Genomic DNA, 11,044 nt, shown 5'->3' with positions numbered 1-11,044 from the left:
TCGGTGAAGAAGAAAACAAATGTCGAAGAATGCGAATTATTTTACAACATCAAATATAGCACTTTTCACTAAAGTCGTTGCATGAAACAACTAGAATATTCTCACTAAATATGATATACCATTCAAGTTATATTGTTAAAAACTTCCCTAAATACAACATTTATAGTATTACCCCTGGGCATGGAACCGTTGTTCTGAATTAGAACTCTAAGACATTTTTTTGATTTCACTCTAGATAGAGCAACATAGAGTTGTCGGTAGATACAACCCAACCACGCCCAGTGTTTGACCCTGTGACTTGTTCATGGTCATTGCAAAAGATACAATTAACGGAAACTGCCTCCTTTGGAATCTAAAAGGCAGAGTGTCATTGTTTGGTATCATGTTCATGCGTGGAATAAGCACAACTCCACCTGCTTTGTCTCCAGTCAATACAATGCACTCAATTACATGATTACCTAAACGACGTACCTGCAACCTGATACCATTACACAAACCACTAGATTGGTCAATATTCTTTAGCAACATGACCGGTACACCTTCTTTCAAGCATAGCTGGTGCTTAGGTAATCCTGAACAATTAATAGCATTCAACACATCAGGTGAAAATGTGTCTAACTGAGACTCCATGTTACCTTCTTCAACACACAAAGAGTCAGAACTAAGATATACCCTCTGATCGCCAGGTAAAAGACTCATTATACTGTTATTCACCTCGTTAACAACTTCTAGAGTGGGAGCAAGAATTGATCGTTCCTTGAAATAATCTGTGTTGGTCAAGTTATATCAACATGGGATAGACAAACTGTATGAACTCTTCAAAACCAGTGTCAGTATCATCAATGAGAATCTCATTCGGGATCAAAACTTCAGACTCACCATCTATAGAATCGCCAGCCAATCCATCTCCAATATGAATAAGCCAATTAGCAAAATCCAAATGTTCGCAATTGTCTTGAGAACATGATGAAGAAGATAAACGCATATTCCTGCGTAGCTTTAGTACATTACAGTAATCCCATAGATATGATGAACTAATTGCACGATATCCTGTCGTGATCCCATAGGTATGACTGGAAGGATCTTCCTAAAGTCACCACCTAGGACAACAACCTTTCCTCCAAATGGCATGTCAGGTTTGTAGGATTGCTCAAATCTAAGAATATCCTTCAATAACTTGTCTAAAGCCTCGTAACAGTGTTTGTTAAGCATCAGAGCTTCATCCCATATAATCAAACTGGCTCTAGCAAGAAGCTTAGTAAGGGAAGAACTTTGTTTAATGTTACAAACCGAATCCTAATTTATGTTTAGTGGAATCTTGAATCTAGAATGAACAGTGCGTCCATTAGGGAGTAATAGTGAAGCAATACCACTTGATGCAACATTTAGCACTATTTTTCCACTACACCTTAATGATGTAGATAACGTGCGATAGAGAAAAGTCTTCCCAATACCACTGTAACCATAAACAAAGTAAAATCCACCAAGGTCCATGGTGACAGCATTCAATATCCGATCATATGCATTCCTCTGTTCGTGAGTAATATATTTCAAAGAATCCTTAAACTCTTGACGTAGTAATTTCCTATCAAAATTCATCTCATCCATTAAGAATCAATCATCAATACCATCAATGTTTTGCATATCAGGATACGGCAGTGTAGAGAATTCTCTAAGAGATCTTCCATTTGCTTGTAGTCTTTTCTCAATGTTAACCAATGTCAAATTCAATATCTGCTCATCTGATAATTGTAGCTCTACAAACAACAAATAAAACAACTAAGTAATGGAAGTTACTTAAAATGAAATAAGAAATGCAATAGCAAAAAAATAATTATGCACTCTTTAGTGAGAGAAATATGACAACAACCTTCACAACGGTGATTTCTTCTATGAATATATAGGATGTCTTCAGATAATTGTTGGTAACATGACTGCCAAACAAATTCAGGACGAGAAAAGTTATTTGATAGAAGAAGAATAACAAAAAGGTCACGAATATAAGACCCTGATGCCCACAAACTTGCTTCCAATATAGCATCAACAAATTCCTTGTCATCTTGGAGAATTCCTAGTGCATAACATGCTTCCTTGAATGTATCATAGACAACATCATCAACAGTTCTAAGGTCAACAAAACTTGTGTATCCTTTCTGTATGTTAAGCAAAAGTCTCAAGTAATAATCTTCACCATTTTCCCGCGGGACTTGAGTCAATCGACCAATAGAAAAGCCTTGCTTTCGTGGCACCCACATACAAACATCATCCCTCCATACAAACTTGTTAGGGAACTCACTATAAGTCAACAACCTGGCAAAAGGATATAAACTATTAGCAAGGAACCATGCTAATAATTTTGTCAACTTGCCATCTACACGATTGAGAATATCTTGAATATTGTCATTATCTCTAAAGATAACAGCATGCTCTTCAAGAAGGTGAAAGGGTAACCTAATAGCTGCAGGTTCCTTTATCTGAATATCATAACCAAATATCCTCCAAGCTACCTCACATGATGATATATAATGGCAATCATAATAATTTCGTATCTCATCCACAACCTGTCCAGCGAATGAGTCAACAGAAGACTGATAGAAAGAAGCAGTTACTCGATCATTGCCCTTGTGCACATATTTAAACAGATACTTGATGGCAGAAGTTTGGCATGTATGCTCGACATTTATATGACAACCATATGCCAACAACAAATACGGATTGTATGGAACAATGAAGGAATTATCAATGGTAACATTCCTCTTAGTTATCGTGCGACCATTGTCTGGTCTCTTGTACTTTGGAAATCTAGCTTCATCAATAACAGTACGTGACCTAAATTTCTTAGGAAAATATTTTGAACAATGACCATCTACCATGCACGGACTATTTTTGTTATGTCGACTGCAAGGCCCATGAACCATGAATCTCTCTACGGCGGCATATAACCTTGGTCTACGGAGCCTATCAGGTATCTCAGCAGAAATAAACCTGTCAATATCTGATGGAGACTTTGGCTTGTTTGTAGGATGCATGAATAACAATATGTGTGCATGAGGTAATCCTCTCTTCTGAAATTCAACCGTGCAAACATCTACAAAAATATGAAAAATAATAGATTCAAGAAGCATGAATGTTAACTAATGAATAACAAAAACATATAAAAAACAAAATATACTTACATCCAACAATTTTGCCAAAAGGAATGCCACTTTTAAATTCACTGATTAGATTATTAAGCTTGATTTTGAATATCCTTGAAACAACATCAGGACGATCCTGAGGTGATAATCCTGTTCCAGAAAGCAATCTCTTGACCTCATCCCATTCAGCGTTGCTAGTAATTGTTATAAAAAAGCTAGGATATCCAGCATACTTGCAAATAGCAAATGCATCCTTGCAATTATTAAACATGTATCTTGGACCACCAGTAAAAGTGCTTGGCAGAATAATACGCTGGCCAGTTGCAACAGCATCAGCTTCTCCGCTTACCAAAGACTCATGAAGGACTTTATACCTTTCAACTCTTAACTTTGGTTGGTTAAATCTTATAAAGTTCAATTGTTCAGCCTCAACCATCGTATATACATCCACTAAGAATTGTTGAAACAGTCTACCAGAATGCAACAAAATAGGAGAATCGAGAGACTGCATTTGTAGCCGATATGAAAAAAACTCCCTCATGCTAATAGTTTTTCTCTTCTTCAAACCATCAGTATTATATTGATAGGAAGTTTCAATTCCAATTTTGTATCCATCTTCTGCATACGGAAACAGTAAAGGATACTGCAATGTAAGGTACTGCGGGTGAAGAACATCAATTCTTTTAAGCTGGCTAGAGCGTGACTCAATTATTATATCCCTATCCAAACAGGACTCATCAATATCACCAATGACTATTACCGCAACCTCGGATGCAGTTGGTAGATTATAACGCCTACCATCAGTATCTCTTCTCCTAATCAACTTTATTCTTATATCAGGGGAATTGCATTCTTTAAACCATTTTTGAGCATATCGAAATGTACTGGCCAAGGGATTATGGAGATCAAGCATACTCTTTAGCTCAGCAACAATGACCCTTTCAAGACCATTGCTAGAATCAGATTGCCTTTTAAAAAATTTTGCAACAAAGATAAAAAATTAACAACAAACCAAAACAAAAATGTTTGTGGCATAAACCTCCAACTTTTAATTTAAAATAAAATAAAAAAGCAAACTTACCGAACAGCATTAATTCAATTTTCTACTTCATTATCTGTATCATAAATATATAGCTGTGTAAACTTTGGGCTATTATTCACTGAAGGGAATAAACTCCCGACACAATGGTAATTCTGACCACTTAGTAAGAATGTGGGTGGCGCAATTCCATTATTTATGCTATTGTTTATTCTACCAACCATAGATGTGAATGAAAACATAGAGTTGAATAATCGAATGTTCTTCTTAAAGTATTGCGACATGTCATCATCCTTAAAGTGAAGATCTTGTAAAATCTCAGGTGCTAACTTTAGAACAGGCAATTCAACCTTTCCATCCATACAACATAGACCAAAATGCAGTCTAGCATGGCCATTAGTCCTACTAAGCCTCTTTTATCCCACATGTTGGCATTGCAAAATACACATGTATAAATAGGATCACCAGCATCCCAGTATTCTATACCGACATAGAATAGAAATTTCACAACAACAAAAAACAAATTAATACGAAAAAATGTAAAAGGTGCCACACATAGCTGTCAAAAAATTCTAAGATTTAATCTTCATACCTTCCTCATGCACGACAACAACATCCTGCTCAAAATGTTGGTAAAAATGGTCTGACAAATAAATAGGTAGATAGATTAAACTATATAAGAAGGAAATTAAATTGAAATATATAATACAATAATAAATGCCACTAATGAAACCAACCATCACTTACTATTGACATCCATCTCATCTGATTCTATGGCGAAATCCTCATCTAAGGCAATATCATCATAACCATCGATTACTGCACACAAAAAAATTTCACTAATATGTAAAATGTCCAAAAAGAAATACCATATAAGTAAATAAATAAAAAAAATAATGTTTGACCTTCATATTCTTCACCATTAGAATATTCTTGAATAGAAGAAATATCCACTGAATTAGATGATGAATGATGAATGTTTAATTGAGATTCATTAAACATGTTGCATGTACTACACGCAACAGATTTCAAAGTTTCTGTCGAGGGGTTCAACGGACACTTATTCCTAATAAATTAAAGCATGAATAGAAACATGAATCCTAAATCAATAGCGTTGTGAATGAGCAGTGACAAAAAAAAATACAAATTTAAAGAAGAACGTGGAAGTAAAAGCATAAAAGAACTAAGAAAAAAACAAATCAGATTCATCAAAATACCTATAACGTGGTTCTGCATTGGTTCCATACTTAAATTTAGAGGAAGATTTAAAACCACATATGTCTGAAACTGGATCACTGCTAGATGAATTTGAAATAAGCTTCGCCTTTTCTCTATCATTGGAAACAACAATCTGATCCAACATAGTATTCTCCTTTTCATGAATTTGAACACCAGATCTCTTGTTCGATGGATGAATTTGTTGAGCTAGCAAAATGTATACATGTGGGAAGGTAATAAAAATTAAATGCATAAAAAACTTAAAATAAGACCTTCATTAAAAACTACTTAAATGGAAATTTAAAGAGGCTGACCATTAGATATATTAGACAGTGGTGTTCTATAGTATTGATAGAAACCGCAAGACCATGAGTTGTTGTTGCATTCTAAAAATTTGAACTTGATGCATTGGCACATACATTACTCATTTGTAGAATGTTTTCATTTTGGGACATCATAGATCCATTTCCATTGACAGAAGGTCTCTTGAGTGGTAACATACTTCTATTTGAAACTTCTGTACATCAAAAAAATAGCATTCAATGGATGTATATTTTGGACAATATATAAAATATCAAAATTACTATGCAGTTTTTTGATACAATTTATAAGAGGTAGATTATATAACCTTGAAATACCACATTTGATTCCCTCTTCTGCCTTCTTATAAAAATTCTATTTGCCCTTGCAAGCTTTGGTGATATCTGGTAATCTCCTTCTTCCATTTCTAATGAGATCGATAACTTTTACGTTAACTAGCTTCAACATTATATATCAATATAGTTAGGAAAGTTAAGTAGGAAGATAACTAAAGGAGATGATAAATTGAAAATCTTAATAAATAAAATCAACAACAATCATAAGATGAAGTGAAGAAAAGAAGAATACACATGTTATGGACTATAGAGCTAAAAAAAGACATCTAGTGTATCATTAAATTAAAGTAAGCAGTCAAATAACACGAATATGAGAAAATCACATCCGCCTAAGCAACAGGGTATTTGCTAATGAAGTGAAACTAAATAAGATCACATAGAACTCTTTTTTTTTACATGGTTATGCTTTACAAATAAATAGTTTTTTAATATTATTGTATGTACTCTTTGTTAAATTTTGATTTTTTATCTATTTTTATTTATTTTTCATATTAATAGTATGAATATTTTTGTTCAGATTTTTTTTTATATTCACTGATGTATATTATTGTATTATTTTAATAGAATTTTTAGTACTCAATGTTGATATAAATTTTTTTAAAAATTCTTATTAATACATTTTTTTATAAAACCTTTTTTTATTTTACTTTGTATATTTTTTTACTGTGTTCTTAAATTAGTATATATTTTATATACTATTGTTAACTTTTATAATATAAATTATATTAAAAAGAACTAAAACAGGAGCATTTTTTTCTGAGTATACTACTACCTTGAAAAAAAAAAGGCTGTTATGCGCATGCCATTAACCAATAAAATTAAAGCAGGGAAGAAAATTTATAACATATGTAAGAAGACACGTAACAAAATGTATTTTACTATAACGGTGCAAAACACAGGTTAATACATATGTAATGAATTTGAATGCGAAATCATATATGGCTACAAAAATATTGGTCTCAAAAGGTATATAAGTATAAAACTAAAAAACACTTATAGAGCTATGAATAAAAAATAAAACGGTAGAAAGATGTGACATGTGGCAGGAAATGGGTAAGATCAAAGGAAAAAGTAAAATGGAGTTTAATTGACATAAAGCAAAAACTAATACCACTCCTGTAACCAAGATAATGTGCATAAATGAAAAAAAAAAAAGAGAGAAAAAAATAGAATATCTATCAAACAACATAATAAACATGTAAGTGGATAAAGCATATAAAAATTAACTTTGTGGTGTAAATATAATAAGAGTAAAAGTTGTTAAAAGATTAAAACACTGACAGATTTAACTAATCTAAAGTGTTTGCATAAGAAAAAATAACAGCAAATATTAAGGATTGATATACAATCAAATCAAGACTATACAAATGATAGATAAGCATGTATAATTTTAAAATCATTTTTACTTAGGAAATCTAATTCAAAAATTGAAATCAAATCAGTTTAATTGCTGTGCAGATAAATAAAATTAAGTTGTGAACTATACTGAAAATAATATTATAAAATTGGTACAAAAGGTTAAAGATTATGACTAATAATAATTAATATTAGTCATGGAATTAACTACTGGATCTTCAGGGATAAAATGGTTTATACAGACAATTATAGCAAAATAAATTAGGATGAGTATATAAACCAAAATAGTAGAACATGCTAGCGTTAATATAAATTTATATTCAAAATATCCATTAGATAAACAACTAACATGACCAAAATCCATACACAGAATTAACAAAGGCTCTCTAAAATAACATGGACTGAAATTAAATGCGAATACAATAACATAATATTAACTGAACAATAACATTGCATAACTGCAAATAAATTACTAAGAGTAAACCCAATCCACTAACTGAGCATCTATTGTACTTCAAAGACTTAATATATTAATTGACATGGTTGTCTCATCTATTGAGGAAACACTAAAACGCAACACGTTGCCTTCTACCAGCTTATGGTTCTTGGAAAACCTGTGCCATCCTTTTGTGAGGAACACCTCGTTGGGCCTAATATCATGCCATCGAAGTTTCATCCTTATCGAGTGTCCAGAGGGTTGAACAACATTAACAAAATCAAACTTCTTGGGAAATGCTCTTTTAGCAAACCTAGCAGGAAGCAACTGGACGATGAACAAAGATTTAAAATTAGTGATCAACTATAAAATCAGCCAAAGCAGGAAATTAATGAATGTAAAGTATTTAGATGAAGTAAAGAAACTAACCATTGTATAATGGTGGGCTTGATAAGAAGATATGACCTTAACTATTGAATAAACAACAGATGAACTTTGTGAGGGAGGAGGTGGAATTCGTGAGGGAGGAGGTGGGACTGGGGGAATGATTAGCTGGATTCATATTATGCACAGACAGGCATTGATTGAATGAGTTAGATAGCTCATTCCCAAGAGACATGGTAGAATCCTCCATAGAAAAAGGTATGGTTCTCAATACACTATGACATCTAGTCCTAAATAAATCATGAGAAGAGCTAGGTTACCTATCATTACAAAAAAAAGGAAACCTGAGTAGAATCTTTATGGGAATGTGTTTGATTGAAAATGTAGTTAGCTCTGTCGCACAAGTTGTCATTAAAAGATGAATGAACTTGAGATGAGTTAACAACATGTGATGTATTAAGAACTTGTTGATAAAGTTCTAATGGAACATGCCTTTGATTATCAACGGAAAAATCAGAGATGGTGCTATCACCAAAAATGGATACTTGATTAGAGGATGGAGTGTGAGTTTTGTAGGATGTGTCTCTAACCTGAACAGAGTTAACATGAGAAGAATCAACAGTTATATCAATGACATGATCAGAACCTATAGTTGGTTTAACATCTAGAAAAACCTTGAATAGAGGATATGAAAAATTCTTAACCTTCATGTTGTGATCAAGGGCCTCATTTATTATGAATTGGTTAGAGCCTACATATGAAATCTTAAGCCAACCGCCAAGTTTAAGGCCATAAAAGGAAGAAAAATTACGATAACCATTAACAATAATTCCAATGCGGGGGCCTTTTTCAATCAAAACTTCCAACTCGTTCCCAGCACAGTCAGTGAAAGATAATAAAGATGATAACTCATCTTGAAATCTTCTGTAGAAAGTGACTGGAAGCTCACTCATGTCCTGTTAGCATAAATTAGCAACAAAGTGTGGTGATATAAGGGGTTGAACAAAAAAAGATCTACATTGAATAAGACATAAACAAATTAATAAATATGATAATAGTTTATGATCACATATTCTTACCATCTCAGATGATACCTCCAGGAAAAATGACCTCCCTTGAGTTATCTCAGAAGTAAGAGCCATGTGATGAGAAGAATTACCAACTATTAGTGAATAGGAATGCAACCTTTTGGAATGGAAATATAGTGAAGAATGCAGAAAACGATATAGCATTGCACAATTTATAGAAGAGAAAGTCTAGAGGGCCAGCACTTTTGTTGAAATTTGGCCAGCACTTAACCATCAAAGAAAAAATGATTAATCCTACACCATTAGATTTCATCTCACACCATTAAAAATATTGATGATGGCTAATTGATGGCTAAACATCACAAATTCTGCTGGCCCCATCGGGATAAACATATAAAAAAATAAATTAAAATAAATAAGTTAAATAAATAAAACTGGCCAAACATAATCTTGAGATTTATATTCAAATTAAAAATATCGAGGAAATCAAACTGAAACTAGGAAGTTGATGAAATCGAAAAGCATGCATGAATATCTGATGAAAATAGAGGCACTGATTTGTTGTAACTAAAACAATGATTGCTTTTGACTGCTGAAAAAAATGGCCAAATAAATACAGCAGATGAGTTTCGTGTGTAACTAAGTAAATACAGATATAGGTGGCAAAAAAAAAGTGAACTACATAGAGGGAGATATAGTTCCCTTGGCATGTATAAATGTATGCATGATGGAATGAACATGAAATACAATATATAAATTTTTTTCATCATTTTTATTAATATATTTTTTTGATAAAACCTTTTTTTATTTGACTTTGTATATTTTTTACTGTGTTCTTAAATTAGTATATATTTTATTTATTATTGTTAACTTTTATAATATAAATTCTATTTAAAAGATATAATTAAATACAATAAGAGTACTAAAGAAGAGTACTAAAAAATTATAACCAAAAGAGTACTACATTTCAATACATAAATTTAAATTCTTTTCAAAAGAAATTATAGCTAAAGAGTGTTAAAATAATATAGATTTGAATGATATAAAATTTATGTCTTCTTTAATAATTTGTCTAAACATAATTTTGAATAATATAATCCAAACAACATTCATTTTATTATAATCCATTTTGATACAAAATTATCAAATATAAATCATGTTAACACTAATTATCAAAATCAAGTTTATAAAATTAATTTTATACAAATTATAATTTGCACACTTTAATTCAAACACATACCTAATAGTTAGTGCATAGAAATAAAAAAGCATAATCATGATGCATTTCGTTAATACAATGAAACATAAATGTGACTAACCATTTCTTAGAATATTGGAATTAATTTTAAATAAAAAATGAATAAATTATTATTAAAAAAAGTATTAAGATATATAGAAATATTAAAGCTATGCAGTTGCAAAGTATGACACATAGTAAAAATGGTACAGTTATTTATTACTTAAATAAAACCAAAATAAGAAATTATATTAGGAATCCGAAAGAACAAATTAAGGTGTGGTTTCATAAGAAAAATTTAATATCGACACAGATTTATTAACTAAATTAAGACAACAACTTATCAAAGGAAATTTGCAATTAAAACATTTTTTAATTAGATACTATTATTATTAGGCAGCTGGACCTGATTCAAAGCTAAACTAATAATAAAAAAGTTATAAATTACACCATCTAAACTCATAAAATACCGAAGATGAGCATAAATACTAAATTGGTGGATTTATAAGTTGAGATAGATAGTTGTCGTAGATTACAACAAAATAAAGCAATC

At 31.6% G+C, this 11,044-nt stretch overlaps 2 protein-coding genes across 2 annotated transcripts; both read right to left on the bottom strand.

Annotated features, from left to right (window-relative positions):
• Window positions 1-226: 226 nt before the first annotated feature.
• Window positions 227-1,608, bottom strand: LOC148546669 (uncharacterized). Its single transcript, XM_088499299.1, has 5 exons — window positions 1,336-1,608; window positions 1,114-1,254; window positions 880-997; window positions 472-767; window positions 227-352 (listed from the first exon to the last, which is right to left on the bottom strand). The coding sequence occupies exons 1-5, from the start codon at window positions 1,606-1,608 to the stop codon at window positions 227-229; spliced, it is 954 nt and encodes a 317-aa protein (XP_088355425.1).
• Window positions 1,609-1,614: 6 nt separating this feature from the next.
• Window positions 1,615-6,119, bottom strand: LOC107616448 (uncharacterized). The gene is made up of 9 exons (XM_016318407.1): window positions 6,023-6,119; window positions 5,394-5,601; window positions 5,082-5,242; window positions 4,924-4,995; window positions 4,769-4,819; window positions 4,527-4,656; window positions 3,177-4,105; window positions 1,871-3,088; window positions 1,615-1,757 (listed from the first exon to the last, which is right to left on the bottom strand). The coding sequence occupies exons 1-9, from the start codon at window positions 6,117-6,119 to the stop codon at window positions 1,615-1,617; spliced, it is 3,009 nt and encodes a 1,002-aa protein (XP_016173893.1).
• Window positions 6,120-11,044: the final 4,925 nt, after the last annotated feature.

This window comes from Arachis ipaensis, chromosome B9 (genome assembly GCF_059453495.1).
Source record: "Arachis ipaensis isolate K30076 ecotype BB chromosome B9, ASM5945349v1, whole genome shotgun sequence".
NCBI classification, from domain to species: domain Eukaryota; kingdom Viridiplantae; phylum Streptophyta; class Magnoliopsida; order Fabales; family Fabaceae; genus Arachis; species Arachis ipaensis.
This window is presented reverse-complemented; position numbering and strand designations above follow the sequence as displayed.

Excerpts from the sequence above, each read along its gene's own strand:
- LOC148546669 (XM_088499299.1), bottom strand. The coding sequence starts at position 1,608 with ATGGATGAGATGAATTTTGATAGGAAATTACTACGTCAAGAGTTTAAG. Across the intron at positions 998-1,113 it reads ACATGCCATTTGGAGGAAAG|CTACGCAGGAATATGCGTTT; the intron begins GTTGTTGTCCTA and ends AATGTACTAAAG. Across the intron at positions 768-879 it reads GGCTGGCGATTCTATAGATG|ATTATTTCAAGGAACGATCA; the intron begins GTGAGTCTGAAG and ends TGACCAACACAG.
- LOC107616448 (XM_016318407.1), bottom strand. The coding sequence starts at position 6,119 with ATGGAAGAAGGAGATTACCAGATATCACCAAAGCTTGCAAGGGCAAAT. Across the intron at positions 4,106-4,526 it reads TATGTTGTATGGATGGAAAG|GCAATCTGATTCTAGCAATG; the intron begins GTTGAATTGCCT and ends ATTTTTTAAAAG. Across the intron at positions 1,758-1,870 it reads AAGAAATCACCGTTGTGAAG|AGCTACAATTATCAGATGAG; the intron begins GTTGTTGTCATA and ends TGTTGTTTGTAG.